Here is a 24,257-nt window from a genome sequence, read left to right as displayed (position 1 = left end):
TATTTTCCTTTTTCCCCCATTGAACTTTCCCCGGCCATTCCCATTTCCCAGCACATGCCCTCCCCCCCAAAGTCCCTTTTTTATGACCCCACCCCAGGGTCGCGGGGGGAAGGGGTAAGGCCCCAAGGGCAAAGAGTGGGTTTTTTGGAAGGAAAGCCCTTCCCGGCATTAAGGGTTTCCTTCTCCCAGAAATTTCACCAGAGCTTTAGCCCCCGGGCTCCCTGGGGAATGCAGATTTTTTGGAGGGGGGATTTCATCCAACTCGCCGGATTGGGCCTGCGCTTTTAGAATACCTTTTTCCCCTTTTCAAAGCCCCGGGGAGGGGGGGGGTTGAGAGACCCCCCTCCCTCCTTCCCCCATCCCAGGGGCAGCCCCAGGGGGTCCTTGTGCTCCGTTACAAAGGAGGATTTTGGGATCCCCAACAGTCAGGAGCTCCCTCGCCCCCCCCCCCCCCCCAAGCACGCCAGCAGCCAAGTTGAGACTGGCCCTCGGATCTTATAGTTTGATTGTTGAAGGCCTTTTTTTTTAATATATTTTTTTATTGATTTTTTTACGGAGAGGAAGGGAGAGAGATAGAGAGTTAGAAACATCGATCAGCCGCCTCCTGCACATCTCCTACTGGGGATGTGCCCGCAACCCAGGTACATGCCCTTGACCGGAATCGAACCTGGGACCTTTGAGTCCACAGGCCGATGCTCTATCCACTGAGCCAAACCGGTTTCAGCTGTTGAAGGCCTTTTTAGGGCACCACTTGGCCCACCGTTTCCTGGGTGGGGTTTGGTTGTGATGGGGGCATAGCAGGGCCATGGCAATGCATCAGGACTTGCTGAAGGGCTCAGCTCCCAGAACGGGGCTGCAGACAAGGAGCTGCCCAGGCCCACTGGCCCCCAGAACTAGGCAGGGCCCTGACCGGAGCTCTGATCTATCTCAGGCCCCTGATTTCTACGTGGAGATGAAGTGGGAGTTTACCAGCTGGGGTGAGTGGGGACTGCTCGGCTCCAAGGGGCCTGGGGTGGGACCTTAAGGAAAGAACCCTGGTGACCTCTGTGCCCCCTGCAGTGCCCCTCGTGTCCAAGATGTGCCCGAGTGACGTGTACCGTGTATGGAAGCGGGGTGAGAGCCTGCGGGTGGACACCAGTCTCCTGGGCTTCGAGCACATGACCTGGCAGCGTGGCCGGAGGAGCTTCATCTTCAAGGGCCAGGGTGAGCTCTGGGGGACTCACTGCGGGCGCCAGAGATGCTCCTGTGGCTTGTGAGGACAATGCTGTCCTTTCTCTCCACTCTCCAGGTGTGGAAATGGAGGTGTGGGGCGGAGGGGCAGGTGGCTGAGGGCGCCATGATGGGTCCCCATCCACTGCCTCGGGCCTGGCACTGATTTACTCCCCTCTTGCATCCCACTGGCTGGCAGAGGCGGGAGCCCTGGTGATGGAAGTGGACCATGACCGGCAGGTGGTGCACACGGAGACGCTGGGGCTGGCCCCTCCTGAGCCGGAAGTGCTGCTGGCCGCCATGCGGCCCAGTGAGGAGCATGTGGCCAGTCGCCTCACCTCTCCCATCGTCTCCACCCACCTGGACACTCGAAATGTGGCTTTTGAGAGGTGAGTCGGGGTCTGGCCACACTGCGGGCAGTGCCCTGGAGGCTCCTGGTGCAGGTCTCTGGGAGGCTGAGCCACTTGCAGAGGCTGCTCAGATGAGGGGGGGCGGTCATTGCAGGCCCAGTGTCCCCCGAAGATTGGTCACCTAAGCATCCTGTGGCAGCCTTTAAGCCTGCACCTGTCTATACTGGCAGCTGACTTCCTGGGGAAGAGGCTAGGTCAGGGTGTCCCCAGTTTCTCGACTCCTGACCTCGCATATTTTCCCATAAAAACAAGGATTTGGGCTGTGGTTCAGGGCAGCTGTTTGCACCAAAGTTGGCTCCTCAGTAGTATAGCTGTGTCTGGGCCAGAGGCCTTTGTGGGCAGCCTAGGAACCCGACTCTTCCGGCCAGAGTGTACTTCTGTGACAACACATGCCCCAGTTCCAACAACAGACTTCAGAAACACCCAAAAGAAAAACCAAACTGTTTTATTGAGATATAATTTTCATATGCCATCCAGTTCACCTATTTCAAGTGTACAGCAATTCAGTGGTTTTTAGTGCATTCACAGATATGCAACCATCACCACAGTTAATTTTAGGACATTTTATCATCTCAGAAGAAACCCTATATCTTTTACCTATTAATTCCCACCCCCTTATTCCCTCCCCCAGCACTAAGCAACTGCTGATCTTTATAGATTTGCCTATTCTGGACATTTCCTATGATATGTTGATTTTTTTAAAATAAATTTTTATTGACTTCAGAGAGGAAGGGAGAGGGAGAGAGAGAAACATCAGTGATGAGAGAGAATCATCAATCAGCTGCCTCCTGCACGCCCCACGCTGGGGACCGAGCCCACAACCCCGGCATCTGCCCTTGACCAGAATTGAACCTGGGACCCTTCAGTCCGCAGGCTCATGCTCTATCCACTGAGCCAAACCAGCTAGGGCGATATGTAGACTTTTGTAACTGGCTTTTTTTCACGTAGCATAATGTGCTCAAGGTTCATCCAAGTTGTAGCATAAAGCTGCATCATTATTTTTTATGGCCGAATAGGTTGTAGGAATATACCACGTTTTGTTTAGTCATTCGTCCATTGACATTCTGATTATTTCTACTTTTTGACTCTTACGAAAAATGCTGCTATAAACAGTAGTGTACAAATATTTGTCTGGACGTATGTTTTCATTTTTGTCGGGTCTATGTACCTGGGAGTGGAGTTGCTGGGTCATGTGGTAACTGGATGTGTAATTGGAGAGCTGCCAGGCCGTTTACCAAAGGGACTAGCATTTTCTGTTCCTGCCAGTGGTGTATGAGGATTCTAATTTCTCCACATCCTCACTTAACACTTACTGTTCACTTACTTATTTTTGGGTTTTAACCATCCTATGGGGTGTGAAGTAGTATCGCACTGTGGTTTGATTTGCATTTCCCTAGTGACTAATGGTGTTGAGCCTCATTTCATGTGCTTTTTGGCCATTCGTATATCTTCTTTGGAGAAGTGTCTCTTTAGATTCTTTGCACATTTAAAAAATTGGGTTATCTTTTTACTATTTAGTTGTAAGAGTTCTTTTTATAAATTCTAGTTATAAGTCCCTTACCAGATACATGATTTGCAAATATTTTCTCCTATCCTGTGGGTTCTTTTCACTTTCTTGATGGTGTATCTTGAAGCACAAAAGTTTTATATTTGTTTGGTTTTACTTTTAAAAACCTATAAAGATTGTATCAGAGGCAGCATTTCTCTTTTATTTATTATTATTATTTTTTAATATATTTTATTGATTTTTTACAGAGAGGAAGGCAGAGGGATAGAGAGTTAGAAACATCAGTGAGAGAGAAACATTGATCAGCTGCCTCCTGCACATCTCCTACTGGGGATGTGCCCACAACCAAGGTACATGCCCTTGACCGGAATCGAACCCGGGACCCTTCAGTCCGCAGGCCAACGCTCTATCCACTGAGCCAAACTGGTTAGGGCTATTTATTTTTTAAAATATATTTTTATTGATTTCAGAGAGGAAGGGAGATGGAGAGAGAGAAGCATCAGTGATGACAGAGTATCACTGATTGGCTGCCTCCTGCATGCCCCTACTGGGGATCGAGCCCACAACCTGGGCATGTGCCCTTGACCAGAATTGAACCCAGGACCCTTCAGTCCACAGGCCGACGTGATGCTCTATCCACTGAGCCAAACCAGCCAGGGCTGTTTGTTTGTTTTTAAAGAATAGTTTATTGATTTTTAGAGAGAGAGGAAGGAAGAGAAACATTGATGTGTGAGCGCAACATCAATTGGCTGCCTCCTGTACGCCCCCCACCGGGGACTGAGCCTGGAACCTGGTCATTTGCCCCGACTGGGAATTGAACCAGCAACCCTTTGTTGCACAGAATGACACCCAACCGAGCCACACCGGCCAGGGTGAAGCACAAAAGTTTTTAATTTTTATGAAGTCTAGTTTACCTATTTTTCCTTTTGTTGCTTGTACTTTTTGTTTCATATCAAACAATACTTTGCCAAATCCAACCAAGGTCATGAAGATTTCCCCCTATATTTTCTTTTTAAAGTTTTATAGTTTTTGCTCTTACAAACGGTCTTTGATCCATTTTGAGTTAATATTTATATATGGTGGGTTCAACTCCATTCTTTTGCCTGTGACGATTCAGTTATACCAGCATGATTTGCTAAAAAGACTGTTATTTCCCTCCGTTGAATGGTGTGACATCCCCTGTGGAAAATCAATTGACCATAGATGTATGGGTCTATTTCTGGACTCTCTACACTATCCCATTGATCTACAGATGTGTCTTTGTTCCCGTGTCACCCTGTCTTAATTGATATTGCTTCGTAGTAAGTTTTAAAATTGGAAAGTGTGAGTCTTCTGACTTCGTTCTTCTTTCTCAGGATTACTTCGGGTATTCTGATTCCCTTGTAATTTCATATGAATTCCCAGTTCAGCTTGTCAGTTTCTACAAAGAAGTCAGATGGGATTCTGATTTGAATTTTCAGCCATGGTTTCCCAACTGCGAATTCCCAACCGCAGTTGGTTGACTCCATGGATGCAAAGGGCCAACTGTAGTTAATTTTGGGGGAAGTCGGAAGTTATACAGATTTTCAATTGCATGGGAGTAGGCATCACTAACCCCCACATTGTTCAAGGATCAACTGTATACCTTTTACACTTCTTTTGATAAATTTATTTTAAGTATTTTATTCTTTTTGATGCTATTATAAATGGAATTGTTTTCTTTATTACATTTTTTAATTGCAAATATATAAAAACTAGAGGCCCGATGCATGAAATTCGTCAAGGGCCTTGGCCCTGGCCCCCGCCTGCCACCACCGCAGCTGGGGGCCTTTGCCGCCTCTGCCGTGGCCCCCGCCCACTGTGGCTTTGTCTGGAAGAAAGGATGTCCAGAATGACATCGGTCTAATTAGCATATTATGCTTTTATTATATAGATACAGCTGATGTTTGTGTATTGATCATGTATTTTGCAACCTTGCTCATCTCGAACTCATTTTTTAGTTGTAATGGACTTTTAGTGGATTTCTTATGATTTTTATATGTAAGATCATGTCATCATTTAATAGAGTTAGTATTATTTCTTTTTATCCAACCTGTTTATTTTTAATTTATTTTTCTTGTGTAATTGCTTTGGCTAGAATCTCCAGTAAAATGTTGAATAGAAGTGGCAGGAGCAGACATCTTTGTCTTGTTTCTGACCTTGGGGAAAAGTATTCAGTCTTCCACCATTAAGAGTGATGTTAGTTGTGGGTGCCCTTTATCAAGTTGAGGAAGTTTCCTTTTATTTCTACTTTGTTAAGTGTTTTTTATTATGAAAGGGTTTGAATTTTGTCAGATGCTTTTTTTCTGTGTCTATTGATATGATCATATAATTTTAAAAACTTCTATTGATATATGTTACATCAATTGATTTTTAGATGTTGAATCAACCTTATATTCCTCTGGTACCAGTGGTTCTCAACCTTCTGGCCCTTTAAATACAGTTCCTCATGTTGTGACCCAACCATAAAATTATTTTTGTTGCTACTTCATAACTGTAATGTTGCTACTGTTATGAATCGTAATGTAAATATCTGATATGCAGGATGGTCTTAGGCGACCCCTATGAAAGGGTCGTTCGACTGCCAAAGGGGTCGCGACCCACAGGTTGAGAACCGCTGCTCTGGTAGTCCACTTGGTCATGGTGTATGATTCTTTTCATATGTTGCTAGATTTGGTTGGCTAGTATTTTATATTCATATTAATAAAGAATATTGGTCTGTAGTTTTTTCTTGTGATGTCTTTGTCTGATTTTAGTATCTGGGCGAAAAATTCCTCATAGGATAAGTTAGGCAGTGTTACCTGGCCGGTTTGGCTCAGTGGATAGAGTGTCGGCCTGCGGACTGAAGGGTCCTGGGTTTGATTCCGGTCAAAGGCACGCACCTCGGTGGCAGGATCCTCCCTGGCCTGGGCCCTGGTCAGGATGCAACCAATCGATGTGTTAATTTCACATCGATATTTCTCTGTCTTCCACTCTCTCTAAAAAATCAATGGAAAAATATCCTCGGGTGATTTCAGAGATGAAGGGAGAGGGAAAGAGAGATAGAAACATCAATGATAGAATCATTGATTGACTGCCTTCTGCAGGGCCCACACTGGGGATCGAGCCCACAACGCGGGAATTGAACCGTAGCCACGACTCTCAGCCACTGAGCTACGCCAGCCAGGCGGTATTAATTCTTTAAATGTTTGGTGGGAATTCATTAGTGAAGCCATCTGGGCCTGGACTTTTCTTTTGTAGTTATTGTATTGCCACTTCAATCTCTTTACTTGTTACAAGTCTATTAGATTTTTGAAAAATTTGTTTTGGTAGTTTTTGTCCCTTTAGGCTTTGTCCATTTCATCTAAATTATATAATTTGTTTGGGAACAATTATTCATTTGTATGCTTTTATAATCCTTACTTCTGTAATGTCAGTAACAATGGCCCCTTTTTTATTTCTGATTTGAGTAATTTGAGTCTTGTCTGTTTTCTTGGCCAATCTAGCTAAAGGTTTGTCAATTTTGTTGATCTTTTCAAAGAACTATCTTTTGGTTTACTTTCTCTATTGTTTTTCTATTCTGTATTTCATTAATTTTCACTCTAATGTTTATTATTTCCTTCCGTCTGCTTGTTGTGGGTTTACTGGGCTCTTTCTCCAGTATCTTAATATGGAAGGTTAGATGATTGATTTGAGATTTCTTCTTTCTTAATGTAGTCATTCACAGTTAAGAATTTCCCTCTAAGCTCTACTTTAACTGTGTCCCATAAGTTTTGATATGTTGTGTCAAAACTTTCATTTCCATTCATCTCAAAGTATTTCCTGATTTCCCTTTTGATTTATTCTTTGATCCTTTGGTTATTCAGGAGTGTGTTGTTTGCTTTCCATATATTTGTGAGTTTCCCAAATCTTTTTTCTGTTATTGAATTCTAGTTTCATTCCATTGTGATGGGAGGACACACACTGTGTGATTTCTGCCCTTTAAATTTTATTGCGGCTTCTTTTATGGCCTAGCATATGGTCTGTCCTGAAGAATATTCCATGTGCAGAAGAATGTGTATTCTGTTGTTGGGTGGAGTGTTCTAAGGAAGTCTGTTTAGTCTAGTTTATGGTGTTGTTCAAGTCTTCTATTTCCTTGTCGACCTTCTGCCTACTCATTCTCTCCATTATTGAAAGGGAGATATTGAAGTCCCAACTATTATTGTTGAATCAGATATACTTTCATTTTCAACTTTTTATTATGGAAAATTTCAAATATTTATGAAAGAAGAGAGAATAGTATGATATGCTCATCACCCAAGTTCAACATTTATTAAACATTTTGCCAATCTTGTTGAATCTTCCTCACCTTCCCGCCCCCCCGCCCCCCCCCCCCGGGCTGTTTTAAAGTACATCCCAGATGGCATATCATTTCAGCAGTAAATGCCTTTGCACCTGACTCTAACACATAAGGATGTTTTTAAACCCAGCCCAGCACTATTATCAGACCTAACAAAATTAACAGTAATTCCTCAGTACTTTCCAGTCCCCGGCCCTTGTTCAGTTGTCCCAGCTGTCCAGGCAGCCTTTCCAGGTCCCTGCATGTTTCACCGTGAGAAGGCTGATTGGAGGGAGTCTTTGGAAGGGCAGGCTTTGGCCAGGGTTGCGGGGTGCAGGGCCTCATGAACTCCTGTTTGGTCTGTTTCAGGAACAAATGTGGTATCTGGGGCTGGCGGTCTGAGAAGATGGAAACCGTTAGCGGCTACGAGGCCAAGGCAGGAGAGGCTAGTGGTGGGGGCTGGGGTAGGACAAGGCCCGGGACTCCACTCCTTCTCCTCATCCACCCATATGGAGGGAGAGACAGAGCAGCCGGTGGGCTCTGGAAGCCTGTGCAGCCCTGGGAACTCAATGGGGCCCAACCACCCAGCCCCCTGCTGACACGTAGAGGTCACCCACAGCACGGGCCCCCCACCCACGTTACTGAGACGAAAGCAGACCATTTTCCTGTCATTATGACTTCCCAGGGTTTAGCCCCTGCCATCTCCTCCACTGTGGGGAGCGAGCGCTCATCTGTTCTGGGGACAGGACTTGGGTCCCGTGCTGGTGAGGCAGAGTGTGGGGAACAGGCTCTGAGCCCCCAGCTCCCCCCGTAACCCCCCTGCTCCCCAGGTGTACAGTGCCATGAATGTGGAGCTGGTGACACGCACACGCACGGAGCACCTCTCTGATCAGGACAAGTCGAGGAGCAAAGGTAAACCCAGGTGCGCCTGCTGCTGCCCAGTCACACCATGTGGTGGGGTCACCCTGGTCTAGGGGGGCCAGAGTATCCGGGACAAGCTGAGGGGTCACCCCACTCCCGTCTGCTCTGTCTTCCACTTGACAGGAGGCTCCCAGGGTGGACGGTGGGTGGGGGCAACCTGGGGGCAGTGGCCTAAAGTCCCTTCATGGGCTCCCACCCGTCTCCTTAGGGGGGAAGACTCCGTTCCAGTCCTTCCTCGGGATGGCCCAGCAGCACTCCTCCCACAACGGGGTGAGCCAGGGCTGGGGGCAGGGGCTGGGACCGACCGCTGGGAAGGGCCAGGCAGGTGCTGTCCTGAGCGCTAAGCGGGGTCCTGGGGCCCACCAGGTTCCTGTGCAGCAGGCAGCCAGCCCCACCAACCCCACAGCCATTTCCCCCGATGAATACTTTGACCCCAACTTCAGCCTGGAGTCACGGAACATCGGCCGCCCCATCGAGATGTCCAGCAAAGTACAGAGGTGAGGTCCGGGGCTGACTGGGACTTCTGTCGATGACAGGGACCCTGCCTGGTTCCCCTGAGCTCTAACAGACTCCTGTCACACATGGGCTTACCAGAGGAGGGGATCCACTCACTCGCATCCTGCCCGGGACTTGGCCCAGAGGACTGGTCACTCTTCTCTGGTGAATGAGCAAATGAATGAGCGGGCAGCACCACCCCTGTATGGTTCTCTGTGAAATGTAATGGCACTTGCTGGGGGCCAGCTTCGGAGCAGAGTGGGAAGGGCCCACAGCTCTACCACCTCCTGGCTTCATGGCCCAGGGAACCATCTTCCTCTCCCAGAGTCTGGTCTCAGTAGCTGAGAAGTCACACTTGGGCACTATGAGGGTCTGATGCGCGTGACATAGGGCTTATGACGGGCCCAGCACTGTCCCAGGAAACTCTCTCAGCCGCCCAGTGCATTGGAACCCCAGCAGTCCTGACCTGTGGGCTGTGCTGGCCACCTGTGGGCTGAGGGGGTGGTCAGGGCTGTAGACCAGGCTCAGACTGAAGCCAGCAGCCCAGCCTTGCCCTCACCTAGACGGGTTGAGCTGGTACAAACTACCATCGGCTCCAGCCTGGGCCCAGGGTCTGGGGGCAGCTCGGGCCATAGGACCAGAAGGTCACAAGCTCCTGGAGGAAGCAGGCAGGGGCCGCTGAGGAGAGAAGAGGGAACCCAGGCCGGGCAGAAGGCGAGCACAGGCCGGTGTCCGCAGTGGGTGGGCTTTAGGAGAGGGGCCACCAGAGGTTCCTAGACCCACGTCCTGTGGTTGGCTGGGCAGATTCAAGGCAACACTGTGGCTGAGCGAGGAGCACCCGCTCTCCCTGGGCGACCAGGTGACGCCCATCATCGACCTGATGGCCATCAGCAACGCTCACTTTGCCAAGCTGCGGGACTTCATCACCCTTCGCCTCCCGCCTGGCTTCCCAGTCAAGATTGGTGAGAGGGTGGTGGGGGAGCAGGGAGGCCTCGGGCAGCGGCAGGGAGTGGGGTGGATGTGGCCACAGGGGCCAGGCACAGGTGGGCCTCTGGCCACAGTGGCTCAGGCTTGGCTGTCTCCTCACAGAGATTCCCCTTTTCCATGTGCTCAATGCCCGCATCACCTTCAGCAACCTGTGCGGCTGTGACGAGCCTCTGAGCTCGGTGTGGGTGCCAGCCCCTGGCTCTGCTGTCCCAGCTTCAGGTACTGCTGTGGAGGGAGGGGGCCGCACGACTTGCTGGGGTGTGAGTCCTGGGGGCTGAGTGTGGCCCCTCTGTCACCCCAGGGAGCCCTTTCCCATGCGAGGTGGACCCCTCGGTGTTCGAGGTGCCTGAGGGGTACAGCGTGCTGGGCGCAGAGCGCAGCGAGCCCCTCCGCGACGAGGACGACGACCTGCTGCAGTTCGCCATCCAGCAGAGCCTGCTTGAGGCAGGCACAGAGGCGGAGCAGGTGGGGTGCGGGCAGGGCGGGGCCCGGGTATGGGCAGGGGTGGCAGAGATGACAGCTCTGGGCTCTGGCTGCTGCAGGTGACTGTCTGGGAAGCCCTGACCAACACCAGGCCCGGCACCCACCCTCCTCCCCGAGCCATGGCCTACGAGGAACAGCTTCAGCTGGAGCGGTGAGTGCTCTGGGACCTACCAGTCCACGTCTCAGCCCTGCCTTACCTCTGGGCCATGAGGTCCTTGGCTCGTGGGGGTGGTAGCAGGGAGGTGCTTGTCCCAGGACCACCTGCCATTAGCATCACTCCCCAGCACCGAAGGCGGCATGTGGGATGGGAAGACCGGGCCCCACCTTGTCTCTTCTCTCTGATCTCCCAGGACCCAGCCACCCTGTCCTGGTCCTTGTCCTTCAAAGCCATGCCCCAGCCCCTGGCCTCCACCCCCAGCCTTGGTGCTCACCTGCCTGCTCCCCCTCACACCTTTCCTTGAAGGGCCCTCCAGGAAAGCCTGCAGATGTCCACAGAGCCCAGGGGCCCGGGATCCCCTCACAGGACCCCCCTGGCCCCGACCCCCCCAAGCTTTGAGGAGCAGCTTCGTCTGGCCCTGGAGTTGTCCTCACGGGAACAGGAGGAGCGGGAGCGGCAAGGGCAGCAGGAGGAGGAAGACTTACAGCGGATCCTGCGGCTCTCGCTCACGGAACACTGAGCACTGGTTGCCCAGCCCCTGGGAGGGCTGTCGGGGCCACCCCCCACCCGCTTTTGTAACTTATTTATTTATAAACTGTCTGCTGCTGATTTGGGGCCTGGAGCCCCGGGGATGGGCTTGCCTGGGAGACCAAGACGGAAATAAAGAGACCTTCAGCGGCCGGCTTGCTGTGCTCAATTGGGCGGGCGCTGAGGGGAGACACGATGGGTGATGGCGTCAGACCTGGGTCCAGATCTTGGCCGCGGCCCCCTTAGCCTCTCCGAGCCTCCGTTTCCTCGGCTGTAAAATGAGACCACGTTCTACCCGCCAGGGCCGCGGAGGGAGGGCGAAAGGAGCCAGCGGGTGCCAAGTGCCCATCCAGAGTAGGTGCCTCATAAAAATTCCCGAGCCCAGTGCCACCTCCCGAAGACCCAGGCTCCTCCTGCCTCCAGCCTGGCTTCCCCAGGACCCACTCGTGCTCCTGTCGAGGGGGCAACACGGAGCCTGCAGACTCCACTCCCAGCCAGAGCCCCTGCACCCCAGGCCTGGGCTCCTGCTCTGACCCCGGCACATTCTATGGACAAGTCACTTCCCTCTGCACCCGCTCAGCCCCACCCCGCTCACCTCCAGGGGGGCCCTGAGGACCCCCATGAGCCTGTCTCCAGCGATTCACGCAGGGTGGGAGCATGAGGGCCCACAGGCAGGAGGGAGATGTTTGGGGGGCCCCCAACTTAAGACCCGCGGTGTCCGATTCTCTCTGAGACCTGTGCCCCCCAGTCCGCCCTTCCCCGGGACCCACCTTGGCCGGGTAACAGAACCTTTGAGGCCCAAAGCAGAGTCCAGGTGCCCTAACGGGGCGGGGCCGGGGCGCTTCCCGGGAGGAGGGGCCGAACCTCCCCTGCTCCGCGGGCCGCCGGCTCCTCACCTGCGCTCCGCCCCGGCTCCGCCTCCAGCGTGTTCGGGAGGCGGGGGCGGGGCGGACCGAACCGAGGAGGCCGGCGGGGCGGGGTGGGGCGGCCCGGCGGTGCCGGCTGCGCAGGCCGGGCTGGACGGGCGCCTGGCCCTTTAAGGGCCGCCCCGAGGAGGTGCCAGGCCGGGTGGCTCTGGGCTCTCCTTCCTGGTCCTGCTGGGCAGGGACTGTCCGTGTGGCCGTGGGCGGGCTCCGTGCCCGGTGCCGGCCCGTGCCCCCGCCTGACCCCATGGCGCTGGTCACAGTGAGCCGCTCGCCCCCGGCCAGCGGCCACTCCACGCCGGTGGGGCCCTCGGTGAGTCTGGCTTCGCTGCGGTCCTGCCCGCGGAGCTGGCTGCCAGCGGGGCCCGGGGAGCGTCCTGCCCACGGGGATGGGGGTGTGGGAGGAGGACCCGAGGTCTCAGCTGGGGTGGGGGGGCTGGAGGCCCCCGGAACTGTGACCCCGGCACGACGGAGCTCTGGGCGCCAGACCAGCCGGGGGGAGGCCCTGCCCCCTCCGTGGCCCCGATGTGGGCCAGACGCCAGCACCCCAGCCACCTGTACCCCCTGCTGCCCTACCTGGCCCGGCCGGACCCCCCCAGGCCTCCGGTGGGGTGTGGACTGGGGCAGGAAGGGTACCTGACACCTTTTCTGGTTCCACTCCCCATAGGGTTGTGGGGGGGGGCGGGTTCCCCCAGCCCAGCACCCCCTAACTCCGCCCTGGGGCTGCTGCTTTCCCCGCAGGACCAGGCCTCCAGGCGGAGGAGCCGGCTCCAGCGAAGGTGAGCGCCTCCCGCAGCGCAGATGCCTCCATCCCGAGCTCAGGGGATGGATGTGAGGGAGCAGCGGGTCTGTCTGGGCACCAGCCGCTGCCGTCCTGGGGGGCTCGCCGCCCAAGCCAACCACCGGATCCGTGGGGCGGCGCTGCCAGGGGGCATGGCTGGCGGGCGCTCCGCCTTTGCTTTCATCTTTCCCCTGATCCTGTGGGGTTCCTTCGCCCATCATGCCAGACTAGTGGCCACAAGCCAAAGGGCAAGATGGGACCACAGGGCCTGAGGGTCTGGGTCCCCATCCAGTTCACAGTGTCCTTGGAGTTAGGCAGGTGGAAAGGAAAAGGGAGCAATGCTCAGGTATAGAGTGTGGTGGCCACATCCCCTGGGCGTTCGCTGGAAATTCACGTTCTCAGGTCTCCACACTCCATACCTGCTAACACGATGCCGATGGGGCCCAACGCCTGTTGTCATGGTGATTCTGGTGTGCCCCTGTCCTAAGAGGTACAACAGGCCAAAACGGTTCCCCTGCCCTGCCAGGCAGAGCTTTGCAGTGCTCCATGGGGCTGTCCTGGGACTGCAGGACGGAGGGGACAGTGGAGATGCAGCTGAGCCCAGCCCTCGGCCCGCGGAGGGACCCTCGGGTGAAGAGCAGCTCCACGGGGACCAGACAGACGATGGGCATGGGCCCCAGAGTCCCCAGAAGCAGGAGCAGAGTCAGCACCTCCTCCTCATGGTGGAGCTGCTGAGGCCGCAGGACGACATTCGCCTGGTGAGGGGCCCTCTTGGAGGGGGAAGAGTCATCCCTGGGGTGGGAGGCGGGGAGGGCAGAATGGAGCCAGTGTGTGTGTCTCTGGGGAGCAGTGGTGTGAGGGCAGGGGGCACCCTGGGGGGTGAAGGGTTGACCCAAACCCTGACAGCTGGGTTGTGTAACAGGGAGAGGTCCTATCTGCAGGTGTCGGAAGGGCTGGGAAAGGACAGGGCGGTTTGTTCTGCATGAGCCTGTAGGGCCCAGTTAGGCCCAAGGGCTGGGATTACACAGGGACAGGCTCCTGTGCAACCACAGCAAGACCTTCCTAACAGTGGGAGTTGCCCAGAGTGGACCGGTGCTCAGGGAGCCTGCCGAGCGCCCACCAGGAGCTGGTGTGCTGGAGGGCCCGTGGGCGGTGGGCACAGGTGGGAGTGCGAGGGCCAGTCCCCAGGTGCCTGTGGGACATCTCACTGCAGCGAAAGGAGAAAAAGAAGGTGCAGTCAGTCTTTCGTGGAACTGAATCTGCTCCACGGAAACACTGTCTTTTATGGTGAGACTGTGTCCTTCCTATGTCTTTGGTAAGGAACATTTCTTAAATGAAATGACGGTAATGGCAAGTGAAAGGGTTTATTTTAAACCTCCTTCCCGGGCAAAAATAAAAAATGGGCAATCTTTGTCAGGTTCCTTCTCCCCTTTTTCCACACATACACCCTTTAAGGAAAATATTTTTTTTTAAAAATATATTTTATTGATTTTTTACAGATAGGAAGGGAGAGGGATAGAGAGTTAGAAACATCGATGAGAGAGAAACATCGACCAGCTGCCTCCTGAACACTCCCCACTGGGGATGTGCCCGCAACCAAGGTACATGCCCTTGACCAGAATCGAACCTGGGACCCTTGAGTCTGCAGGCCGATGCTCTATCCTCTGAGCCAAACCGGTTAGAGCTAAGGAAAATCTTTTAAAACATTTTGTTAGACCATAAAATTCAAAAGTTGGGAACCCCTGGAATGTAACCACTGACCTGAGGTCTGGGAAGAAGGGGGTGGCGTGGAGGGAGCAGACAGCAGGTCTGTTCCAGGCCCAGGGGTGTGTCCTGGTGAGGCGGGCAGGGTCCGCGGGGCCGCTATGACCTTGGGATTCTCTCTTCCCACCTCCCCAGGCGGCCCAGCTGGAGGCAGCACGACCTCCTCGGCTCCGCTACCTGCTGGTAGTTTCCACAAGAGACCCCGCGAGCCAGGATGAGACAGTCCTCCTGGGAGTGGACTTCCCCGATAGCAGGTGGGAGCAGGGAGAGGAAGGAGGGGGGCAAGGAAGTGAGGTGCTGGGGGACAACGGCTTTCCCTCTGTCCTGCCAGCTCCTCCAGCTGCACCCTGGGCCTGGTCCTGCCTCTCTGGAGTGACACCCAGGTGTACCTAGATGGAGATGGGTAAGCGATGGCAACTGGAGGGCGGGGACAGGAGGGAGGAGAGAGGCAGAGGGTGTGACGCATATGATGGGGAGGTGGGGCGCTGGGGGGCTGCTGCGGAACTCCAGGCTGGGTGTCAGGCCTGGGCCTACTCTCGGCTCGACCTCAGATTTACTGTATGATCCTGGGCAAGTCACCTAACTTCTCTGGGCCTCAGCTGCCCCATATCTGGCCAAGGGGGCTTATTTTGAAGCTCAAATGTGTACATATTCTGAGGACCAGCCTCATGAGGTGTCTAGTGGGTGCGCCTCTCAGGGGCTCTGTCCCGGGGCCTGGGGTGGGGTTCCACTCCTCCCTGCTCTCCCTCAGGGGCTTCAGTGTGACGTCCGGTGGGCAGAGTCGAATCTTCAAGCCGATCTCCATCCAGACCATGTGGTAAGAGCTGGGGTGGTCCGACCTCGGCGGGCCTCTCCTCAGAGACGGCTGCAGGGTCCGGGGAGGGGCAGGAGGGAGGACAGTGTGACCCAGCCTCCCTTCTGTCCCAGGGCCACACTCCAGGTATTGCACCAGGCGTGTGAGGCGGCTCTGGGCAGTGGTCTTGTGCCAGGGGGCAGTGCCCTCACCTGGGCCGGCCACTACCAGGACAGACTGAGCTCGGACCAGAGCTGCCTCAACGAGTGGATGGCCATGGCTGACCTGGAGTCTCTGCGGCCTCCCAGTGCGGAGCCTGGCCGGTCAGTACAGGGAAGGGAGGAAATGGGGGGGGGGTGTCATGGCAAAGCAGGGAAGGGGTCCCTGGACTGACGGGCTCGGCTCCCAGGCCCTTGGAGCAGGAGCAGATGGAGCAGGCAATCCGGGCAGAGCTGTGGAAGGTATTAGACACCAGTGACCTGGACAGCATCACTTCCAAAGAGGTGGGCAGGGTGCGGGGCCAGGGAGGAAGCGGGGCTCGGATGGGGGGGCGGAACCCTCCAGCTGGGAGCCAGCGTTCTCCTCCCCTTGGAGTCTCCCCACCTAGCTCTCCTCCTGTCCTGAGCCAGTCCCGGATGCGTGGCCTCAGCTCTTCTGAACAGATGGGACGGGTACCGTCCCCAGAAGCCCTGGAGGGAAGGGTGGGCCATCAGGAACCTCTCCTGTCCTTCCTGCCTGCAGATCCGCCAGGCCCTGGAGCTGCGCCTGGGCCACCCTCTCCAGCAGTACCGCGACTTCATCGATAACCAGATGCTGCTGCTCATGGCGCAGCGGGACCGGGCCTCCCGCATCTTCCCCCACCTCTACCTGGTGAGCTGCAGGGTGAGGGCGGGAGATAGGACAGCTGCAGCCAGCCGGTGCGTGTGGGGGAAGAGTGATGCTTCTCTCCCTGTCCACAGGGCTCGGAGTGGAATGCAGCGAACCTGGAAGAGCTGCAGAGAAACAGGTAGGGTTCCGAGCCCCCTCAGGACTGCCCGTAGCCTGTCACCCCCCTTGCCTGGCCTCCCCTCAAGGGGCCACTTGGTCAGAAACCCCCAGACTCCCCTCAGCAGCTGCTAACTCAGCTTCCAACTCTGTGCCTGGGGCCGTGCCCCTCAGCATGGTCTTGGGCCAGACCAGAACCACCACCTTGCTGGCTTGCTGTGGCCCCCTGGCCCCCTCTTCTCCCTCCCCACGCTGTCAAGGGGGCTGGAAGTGCCCCTCTCCTGGGGGGACCTGGCTGCCGGCTCCCATAAGTTCCTATCAATTGTCCACCAGTTGTGGCCCGTCACCCAGCTGCTGCAGACCCTCCCCATCTCAGCTTAGCTCAGCAGTTGTTCTCAGACTGACTTCTGAGACTAACAGAAGGCCCAGGGCTGCAGTCAAGCCCAGCTGCTCCCTGGACTAGAGGGGACACAGCCCAGTGGGGTGAAATGATGGGTCGGGGCCACAGTCATCACCTCTTCCCATCATAACCGTGCCACCCCCACCTGACTCCGAACCGAGAACTAAACAGACACGCCCAGGCCCGCTAGGTCCCCTGGCCAGCGATCCTGAGCCCCTGACCGTGTCAGCCTCGCCTCGCACTCCCTGCCGCAGCGTCAGTCATATCCTGAACATGGCCCGGGAGATCGACAACTTCTACCCCGAGCGCTTCACCTACCACAACGTGCGCCTCTGGGACGAAGAGTCCGCCCAGCTGCTGCCGCACTGGAAGGAGACACACCGCTTTGTGGAGGCCGCAAGGTCAGGTGTCCCCAACCTCACGGCCTGCCCCACGCCAGCTTCAAGAGCGCCCATGCCCTCCTCCTGGCTGCTTCCTTCCCCCTCTGCCTGGGCAGGGAGTCTGTCCGCCGCCTGCCCTCGCCCGTACTGCAGGGCCCCTCGCAGCGAGGGGACAGGAAGGGGGGCTAACCCTGTCCTGCCTCCACAGAGCGCAGGGCACCCGAGTGCTGGTCCACTGCAAGATGGGTGTCAGCCGCTCGGCGGCCACGGTGGTAGCTTATGCCATGAAGCAGTACGGCTGGAGCCTGGAGCGGGCTCTGCGCCACGTGCAGGAGCTCCGGCCCATCGCCCGCCCCAACCCAGGCTTCCTGCGCCAGCTGCAGACCTACCAGGGCATCCTGACTGCCAGGTACAGGGTGGAGGACAGGGGGACGGGGCGCTGGGGATGGCTGCTGGGTCGCTCCGAGCTGACTCAGGGCCATCTCCTCACAGCCGGCAGAGCCATGTCTGGGAGCAGAAAGTGGGTGGGGTCTCCCCAGAGGAGTCCCTGGCCCCGGAGGTCTCTACACCCTTCCCACTGTTCCCGCCAGAACCGGGGGGCAGTGGGGAGGCCATGGCCATGGGGTTGGAGGAAAGCCAGGCATCCCCAAGAGAAGAGCCTGGACCAAGGCCCCGCATCAACCTCCGCGGGGTCATGAGGTCCATCAGCCTCCTGGAGCCCCCCTCAGAGCTGGAAAGCGCCCCAGGGGCTGATGACCTGCCAGAGGTGAGGCTGGGCTAAGGAAGGAGCCCAGGCGGAGGCAGGGTTGGGACCAAGGGGAGGGGGCAGGCGGCGGGAGGATGGAGGAAGACCAGGATTGGTGCTCCACTTCCAGCCCTGAGCAAGGGGTGCCTGAGCATGGGGACCGTACCCCGGGCAGTTGTCTTTGGTCTCCTCAGAGCGTCAGAGGCCTGGTGAGGGCCGGGGAGTGCTGCTCCCATGGGAGCTGGAGAGCAGTCGTGGGACCAAGGCATCCAGGGGGCTCCTTGGGAGTGAGCCCCGGCTGGAGGCTGCAGGCGGCTCTCGGCCTGGCAAAAGGACTTGCTTCCTAAGGGGCAGGGCTGCCCAGCTGTGCAGTAAGCATCCTCCCCAGACCGGGAGCTAGACACTGACTGCTGACCCTCGATGAGGGTGGGTAAGATGACCTTGGCAGCCCTTCCCAAATCCGAGAGGCAGCGTATTAAAGGAGATGCAGAGGGGTTACAGCACTGGTGCGACCGAAGTCCTGGCTGAGCTGGAGGAAGGAGGGCTCATCTCGTAGAGGGAGGGAGCATCTGGGAGAGCCTCCTGGAGGACGTGGTACTGGGTGTGGGAGAATGGGGAAGGAGGAATGGTGGATGGATGGGTGTGTGTGGTCCTAAAGGCAGGCTGTCCTCACTCCACACCCAGCTCAGGGCCCTGGAACCTGGAATGTGTTTCACAATGACTATCTAAAGGCAGAGGGGGGCCCTGGCTGGGTAGCTCAGTTGGTTAGAGCATTGTCCCAACACACCAAGGTGATGGGTTCAATCCCTGGCCAGGACACATACAAGAATCAACTAATGCGCCCTAGCCGGTTTGGCTCAGTGGGTAGAGCGTCGGCCTGTGGACTGAAGGGTTTCGGGTTCAATTCCGGTGAAGGGCACATGCCAGGGTTGCAGGCTCTGTCCCCAGTGCGGGTGTGCAGAAGGCAGCCAATCAATGATTCTCTCTTATCATTGATTTTTCTATCTCTCTCTCCCTCTCCCTTCTTCTCTGAAATCAATAAAAAAAAATATTTTTTAAAAAACCAACTAATGAATGCATAAATAAGTGGAACAACAGATCAATGTCTATCTCTCTCTCAAATAAATCAAAAAAAGGCAGAGGGGGCAAGATGAGTTAGTGGGGGCCTCAATGACATGGCAGGTGCAGGGAAGCTAAGGAGGGCTTCTGGGGCCAGAGAGCTTAGACAGGTGAGGGCTGAGGAGCAAGGGCAGTAGGGCTGGGATGGGTCTTCCCTCCTAGGGAAATGTCTCGTGAGTAGCTCAGTTTTTTAGTATTCAGTCAACAAACAGTCTGCACCCACCCTTTTCCAGGCTCTGTGCCTTATGACCGTTTTTCCTTCTACTTTCCCCTTCCAGGTTTTCTCTTCAAGCGAATCCTCCGATGAAGACCCTCCACAGCCCTTTCTTCAGGTCTCAAAGGCCAAGGGAGGCAGGCGGGTCTGGAAGGGGCCTTGGCCTGCCCTGAAGTCCCGCCAGTCTGTGGTTGCTCTCAACAGCGCCGCCCTGGTGGCCAGCCGGACCCGGGCCTTCCAGGAGCAGGAGCAAAAGCAGGAGCAGGAGCAGAGGGAGGCTGGCTATTCCTCCACACCCAGGCTCAGGAAGGTGGTGAGGCAGGCCAGTGTGGATGGCAGTGGGGAGGAGGGCGAGGCCTGAGCCCTCACACATGCCTGTGCCCCCTTAGACACTAATAGAGGTGCCTGAATCCAGCTCCTGGGATGAGCACTCCTCACTCCCGTCAGCTCGTCTGCACTCCTCTTAGCTCCTCCCCAGGAGGCTCCAGGCCCCCTTCACTACAGCCTCAGCTTCTACAGCCTTAAATCCCAGACCCACGTCCACCTGTCCAAGGGCTCAAGACTTTCCCTGCAATTGGGGATATAGTAGAGAGAATGACGGTGCTTTGGGGGGCATTGTCAACCGCTGCCTGAAACACTTGCAGCCATGGAATAAAACGGTTCCCCAGTGCTCCCTCCTGCTCCCTCCCTCACCCACTCCTGTCTGCCTCATCTCTGCCCCCTTCTTTCCTGGGGCCTCTAGGCCAGAGAACCAGTGGCCTCCAAAGGTCTAGAGCAGCGGTTCTCAACTTGTGGGTCGCGACCCCTTTGGCGGTCGAACGACCCTTTCCCAGGGGTCGCCTAAGACCATCCTGCCTATCAGATATTTACATGACGATTCTTAACAGTAGCAACATTACAGTTATGAAGTAGCAACGAAAATACTTTTATGGTTGGGTCACATGAGGAACTGTATTTAAAGGGCCAGAAGGTTGAGAACCACGGGTCTAGAGTAACCTCAGTCCTCAGTCCCCAGTCCTGGGAAGCTCTGAGGCGCAGAGAGCTGGGCCCTGATGGGGCTGGCAGGTTGGCCTCCCTCGCACGGCCTACAGCCGGCTGCAGTCTTGCTGCCCCTTCCAACCCCTCCCCCCAACACCCACCTCCCTCCCATGGCAAGGCCCTGGGACACAGGGCACCAGGCCAAAGAGAGTCCACTTTTTGTCCTTCACAGCCTCTGGCCAGTTTTTCATAGTCTTGATAGTATCTGACTTTGTACTTAGAAATAAAAAAAAACCATTTTCATATTATTTTTGATTTTATGATGAAGCCATCTACTGTCAGTCCAGTTCTTCTGTGGTGACACAAGGAGTCTGGCCTCTTTTTACTCCTTCCCCGTCTCCTCACAATCCCGGGTGTCTCGAGATGTGCGTGTTTGGGGTGGGGTGGGAGGGAGAATGGGGATGGAGGGAGGCCAGCGTGGTCTCCCCATCTCCTGGGGCAGGGCCTAGGACTGGTAAATGTTCGCTGCCCACGCCCCCCTCAGGTGGGTGGGCAGGGGAACAAGTCTCCATCGGGCAGCAGGTCCTTGGCTCTGTTGGGACAGCTGAAAGGCGTTACTCATGAGGAAGTGGAGGCGGCCAACACCTGCCTGGACAGGACCAAGCCTGTTCCAAAAAGTAACGCTCCTTTTGGACCGGGTGCTAGTTCTTGAGCACACCCTGGGTCCTGAGAACCCCTTTCCTGCTACAGGCAAGAGTGTCTGACTTTCCAAGCCAGCCTGTGACTGCCTTCCCCTTCGGCCTCAGGGTTCCTGCTGCTTCGTTGTCGTGTTCAAGACGAGAAAGTGGCTCCATCGTTGTCACCGGCAGCCCCTCTTTCCAAGATCACATTCTCTGTCCTGTAACACACGACTTTGGTTGGGGGTGGGTGGGTGGGTGTGCAACTCCTTCCCTCAAAGCCAGCCTCAGGTAGAAGCTGCCACCAAGTGTTTTCATTGATTTGAGACCTGATGCCCAGTTTTGTTTTTGTTTTTTTTTTAATATATTTTTTATTGATTTCAGAGAGGAAGGGCAAGGGAGAGAGAGATCAAAACATCAATGATGAGAATCATTGATCAGCTGCCTCCTGCACGCCCCCTGCTGGCGATGGAGCCTGCAACCTGGGCATGTGACCTTGACTGGAATCAAACCCGGGGCCCTTCAGTCCGCAGGCCGATGATCTACCCGCTGAGCCCAACCAGCCAGGGCCTGATGCTCCGTTTTAAGAATGAGTCTCTCACCCATAACCTGTTGCACTGATCCTAGAGTACTGAGGGGCAGGAGACTTGGGTTCTAACCCTGGCTTTACCACTCACAAGTTACTGCACCTTACGTCTCTGTTTCTTTCTAGAAAACAAACGGATGAGACCAGGAAATCCCTAAGCACCCCCCTCCCACTTTGATATTTTAACAATACATGTCATGATGCACTGATAGAATTCAGCCCCTAAATTCAGTCTGTGGTTGTCATGCCAAAGGTCACAAGGTGGGGTCCAGAGAAGCCAGTTCTGAGTCCTGATCCACTTAGCTGGGCCACAAACACTAGGGACTGCACGCCCCCCTGTAGCCAACCCTGAATCTCACCCACGCTGCCCTTTCAGGAGCCCGGGGCTGGGGGCAGGGGGAAGTGTCGGTGCCAGGAAGGTCCAGTTGTGAACTCAGAGCTGTGGGCCCACCAGAGTCTGTGGAGGACTCTTGAGAAGTAAGAGTTCAGCACACAGGGGAACAAAAACCGGAAACTGCATAAAAAATGCAGACTAATGATTAAGAACTCTATACAGTATATACAAACTCACAAATTGTTATAGGGGCAAAAAATAGTTTTTAAAAAAAGACGTAAAATTAAAAGTATGTGTCCCTCGGATCCTATCCTTCAATTTTTCCCAGGAACCCACTGTGACCAGCTTCTTGAGACGCTCCAAAGACATTCTGTGTTTATGTCATCAAATATATTGGTGTATTCTTTTTAAAAATATGAATTATAGTATATTAACATACTCCTTATTCTCACTTTGAAAAATTTTTTTCATATCACGAAGAGTTGCACGCCAGTACGAAAAGCTCTGCCTTATTTTTATTTATTTTTTAAAGCATAAAAAGCATTTATCTGAGCCAAAGGAGCTGCTGCTCTGCCTTATTTAAAATCACCACACATTCTATTTTATGGAATCCATCACTTAAGTGAACTTAAATGATGAACATTTTTTTTTGAAATATATTTTATTGATTTTTTACAGAGAGGAAGGGAGACAGATAGAGAGTTAGAAACATCGATGAGAGAGAAACATAGATCAGCTGCCTCCTGCACATCTCCCACTGGGGATGTGCCCGCAACCCAGGCACATGCCCCCCACCGGAATCGAACCTGGGACCCTTGAGTCCGCAGGCCGACGCTCTATCCACTGAGCCAAACCGGTTTTGGCAAATGAACATTTAAGTTGTTGATAGGTTGTTGTTTTTTCTATTCCACGTAAGCAGTACCCTTACCCATACTTTCTGGTGCATACATGGCCTCTCAATCTATGGGGCATGTTTCCAAATTTTATTTCTAAAGTTGCTGAAGCAATGGCTGCGTGCAGGTTTAATTTTGAAAGGCATTGCCTAATTTCCTCCCAACAAGTTGCACCGACGTACAGCGGATGGACTGCTCAGCCTACACATCAGTGTCATCTCAGATGGACCTTGCAACACTCCCAGAGAAGGCAGGGCAGCTCTATAATCGCCAGTTTGACAAGTCGGGAGACGGGCGTCTCTGACGGAGCCCGAACCAGAGGCCAGGCTTCCAGCTCTCAGTCCCCGCACTGAGCTCCTAGCTAAGCCCTGGCGGCCGGCCGGGGTCGGGCCGGGTCGGAAGCGCGGGAGCTCGGGGAAGAAGGGGCGGTGGGGCAGGAGGGTCAGGGCGGCCTCTGCTCCCGGGGTCCCAGTCCAACTCCCACCTGACACAGGAGCCTCTCGGGAGCAGCCGCTGTCGCCCAGCCCAGGCTCGAACACTTGTGAGCTAACGTCCCTCGGACAGTCGCTTCCTCCTGGGCCAGCTCCCACCTTCAGAACGTTCTCCCTCCGTCGGGCTGGGCTCGGCTCAGCCCAGGCTAGGACAGGCCCGGGGCCAGGGCGGCCCCTCGTCAGGACAAGTTTTCCAAAGTCAAAACTGAACGCGCCCAAGAGAACGCGCCCCGTCTCTGCGCCCTGCATCCCAGACACCTCAGAGCCCCGGCTGCCAAGAGAAACTGCCTTTCAGGCCTCCGCGGCCTCTCCTACGCCCGCGGCGCCAGGGCCCGCAAACCCGGCGACTCTGAACCGCCCGCTACGCTCGGGCGCCATCTTGCGTTCGTTCCTCTCGGCCACCCGGGGACAGTCCGGAAACTACATTTCCCAGAGTGCCTAGCGCGTTGACGCAGGCGCCAAGAGCCTCCTCTGGTTTCCATGGGAACCTCGCCCCTCAAAGGCCCGGCAGTTCGACTGCGGAGCGCGAAGCTTTCGCTCCCCCTCAGGTGCCCCGGCGTTAGACCAGGTCTGCAGCCGGTTGAGGGGGAAATAGGGGAGGGCTGGCGGGGAGGAGGCCAGGCGGCCCTGCGTCCCGGACTGGCGCTCCCCAATTCTCCTCGGGGTCCTCCGTCCGCGGCCTGAGCCCCTCCGCGAAGGGGTCCGGCGAGGCGAAGCCGACTCCGTGCCAGCGTCTTGTCACCCCTGGCCGAGGGCCTGTGCGCCCCTGACAGGAATTCCCGGGGCGCCGGGTAGTTGGTGCCGCAGGTGAAAGCGCAGGTAACGCAGGGCCCGGCACCTGGCGCGCCCGGGTTGGATCCGGCTCGTTCTCTGCGGGACCCGGGACGCAGGCTCCCTTCTGGCCGTCAGGGCCGCTCCTGTGAGATGAGGCTCGGGCTGGAGCTCCGGCGCACGGTTCAGGGCCGTGCACAGCAGCCCCGGCGCTGGGTGACCCGGGGCCAAGACCCTTCACTCGGAGTCCAAGTTTCCTTCTCTCTAAAGCGAGGAGGTGGAAGCAGACTGACCCCTCAGGTCGCTTCTAGCAGATAAAGGGCCATCGCCCCCCATTGCACGCCGAGCTCAGGAAGAAGGAAGGGGGACGGGTGGTGTGAGCAGGTGTCTCAGCTCGGGGGCTGCTCAGAAG

The 24,257-nt window shown here is 55.5% G+C and overlaps 2 protein-coding genes across 6 annotated transcripts; both read left to right on the top strand.

The window, feature by feature from the left end:
- The first annotated feature begins 793 nt into the window (after positions 1 to 793).
- ANKRD13D (ankyrin repeat domain 13D) lies at positions 794 to 11,164 on the top strand. Of its 5 annotated transcripts, none has more exons than XM_006102506.3 (12): positions 794 to 977; positions 1,060 to 1,203; positions 1,409 to 1,598; positions 7,811 to 7,877; positions 8,272 to 8,353; positions 8,571 to 8,632; positions 8,729 to 8,859; positions 9,662 to 9,819; positions 9,947 to 10,063; positions 10,146 to 10,309; positions 10,387 to 10,478; positions 10,791 to 11,164. In XM_006102506.3, exons 1-12 carry the CDS (start codon positions 806 to 808, stop codon positions 11,002 to 11,004), a joined length of 1,593 nt encoding a protein of 530 aa, XP_006102568.1. In that variant the 5' UTR covers positions 794 to 805; the 3' UTR covers positions 11,005 to 11,164. The 5 variants fall into 5 exon arrangements, with proteins under 5 accessions (XP_006102568.1, XP_014323330.1, XP_014323329.1 ...); XM_014467844.2 differs by having other exon boundaries at positions 902 to 977; positions 7,811 to 7,886; positions 8,806 to 8,859; positions 9,990 to 10,063; XM_014467843.2 differs by having other exon boundaries at positions 902 to 977; positions 7,811 to 7,886; positions 10,146 to 10,288.
- Positions 11,165 to 12,023: 859 nt separating this feature from the next.
- On the top strand, positions 12,024 to 20,401 carry SSH3 (slingshot protein phosphatase 3). The gene is made up of 14 exons (XM_006102505.3): positions 12,024 to 12,248; positions 12,677 to 12,714; positions 13,243 to 13,474; positions 14,616 to 14,734; positions 14,812 to 14,883; positions 15,232 to 15,297; positions 15,408 to 15,596; positions 15,683 to 15,776; positions 16,015 to 16,143; positions 16,233 to 16,279; positions 16,912 to 17,058; positions 17,246 to 17,446; positions 17,530 to 17,803; positions 19,180 to 20,401. The coding sequence occupies exons 1-14, from the start codon at positions 12,183 to 12,185 to the stop codon at positions 19,474 to 19,476; spliced, it is 1,971 nt and encodes a 656-aa protein (XP_006102567.1). The 5' UTR covers positions 12,024 to 12,182; the 3' UTR covers positions 19,477 to 20,401.
- The last annotated feature ends 3,856 nt before the right edge of the window (positions 20,402 to 24,257 follow it).

This window comes from Myotis lucifugus, unplaced genomic scaffold (assembly GCF_000147115.1).
Source record: "Myotis lucifugus unplaced genomic scaffold, Myoluc2.0 scaffold_415, whole genome shotgun sequence".
NCBI lineage: Eukaryota > Metazoa > Chordata > Mammalia > Chiroptera > Vespertilionidae > Myotis > Myotis lucifugus.
This window is presented reverse-complemented; position numbering and strand designations above follow the sequence as displayed.